At 30.3% G+C, this 1,557-nt stretch overlaps 1 protein-coding gene across 1 annotated transcript in view; it reads left to right on the top strand.

The window, feature by feature from the left end:
* Positions 1 to 1,557, top strand: part of Phum_PHUM602870 (1-phosphatidylinositol-4,5-bisphosphate phosphodiesterase, putative) — a gene marked incomplete at both ends in the record, with an annotated part of 56,225 nt that overhangs the window by 10,447 nt on the left and 44,221 nt on the right. The window contains one exon of the mRNA XM_002432821.1: positions 317 to 498. Coding sequence (XP_002432866.1) covers positions 317 to 498 — 182 coding nt within the window. The remainder of the gene's footprint in view (positions 1 to 316; positions 499 to 1,557) is intronic.

The following is a 1,557-nucleotide window of genomic DNA, read 5'->3' as shown; positions in this document are numbered from 1 at the left end:
CAAGATCAGGCATTGCGGACCCATAACTATGAGAAAGTAATTCTCAAAGTCCGCCAAGATGACAAGTGCCGAATTTGCCAATCTCAATCGGAAACCATCGATCATTTAATTTCCGGTTGTCCGATACTGGCAAAACATGAATATTTAGAAAGGCACAATAAAATATGTCAATATCTCCATTGGAGTATATGCCGAGAATATGGAATGGATGGATTACCCAAGGAGTGGTACAACCACATTCCAAGCCCGGTTACGACAGTAGGTCCATGCACAGTTCTATATGATCAACAAATTCACACTGATAGAACTGTGCCAGCTAACAAACCGGATATCATACTCAGGCATAATGCGGAAAAATGGTGTAAATTAATTGAGGTATCCGTGCCGGCAGAAAAAAACACCACAGCCAAAGAAGCAGACAAAAGGCTGAAATATAGAAATTTGGAAATCGAAATAACCAGGATGTGGGGAACAAAAACAGAAACGATTCCGGTCATCGTGGGAGCATTGGGAGCCATGCCACATTCAATAAAAGGAAATTTAAAGAAGATTATGAAGAACCTAAAAGAAGAAACCATCCAGGAAATCGCACTATGTGGGACGGCCCACATTCTTCGGAAAATATTATAAATAGCACCACCGATATTCGAGTATTTGTCCCTAAGGAATCGGGTAGAGACCTGGGATAAATACTTAACAACCCCGACAAATAAGAGCCTTGTCGTGTTTAAGAGTGACCATAATAATAATAATAATTTTTTTTTGTTTCTGTTAAGTTTTATTTTAATTCCAAAAAGAGATAGGGGTGGCAAAGAGAGAGAAAGAGAGAGAGAGAGAGAGATAGAAAGAACGAGTTAAAGTGAAAAAGAAAGTAATAATAATAATCATAACGATATAAATAATTTAGGTCACATGACAGGAACCCACATTAAAATTGATTGTCTGAAAATAAATATTATGACATTTTATACGTGAGAGAGAGAGAGAGAGCAAGCAATTTCCTCCTTTTTTTTTTTTTTTCTTTAAATTTTAGTTTTTAAGCTTTTCTTTCTCATAATTTACATATATTTTCTTCTAGATTTTTCCTTTGAAAATTTTCTGGGTTTTTTATTTATTTTTCCTTTGTGTTTCGTATCAATTTCAAATTATTATTATTATTATTATTATTATTATTATTATTATTATTATTATTAATATTATTTATTTTCTTAAAATCTTAAAATTTTACGAGATAAAATTTAAATCTTTTTTTTTTTTTAATTTTTTTTTTTTTTTTTTTTTTTTTTTTTTTACCATCATTAAAAATAAGTCCGGAAAAAGAAAATTAAAAAATGGAAAAAAAAGGAAAAAAAAAGGAAAAAAAGGAAAAAAAAAGGAAAAAAAAAGGAAAACGTTGCGATTTCCGGAATATTTTTAAGGGCACTAATGATTAAACCATGCGTGTGTGTGTTTTTTTTTTTTCATCGAGTCGTTATTATTCTTATTATTATTATTATTATTATTATTATTATCATCATCATTATCGTCATCATTATTATCATTATTATTATTATTATT

Source organism: Pediculus humanus, genomic scaffold (assembly GCF_000006295.1).
Source record: "Pediculus humanus corporis 1103172108318 genomic scaffold, whole genome shotgun sequence".
Lineage (NCBI taxonomy): Eukaryota > Metazoa > Arthropoda > Insecta > Psocodea > Pediculidae > Pediculus > Pediculus humanus.
The sequence above is the reverse complement of the archived record's forward strand: the minus strand, read 5'-3'. Positions and strand labels throughout refer to the sequence as shown.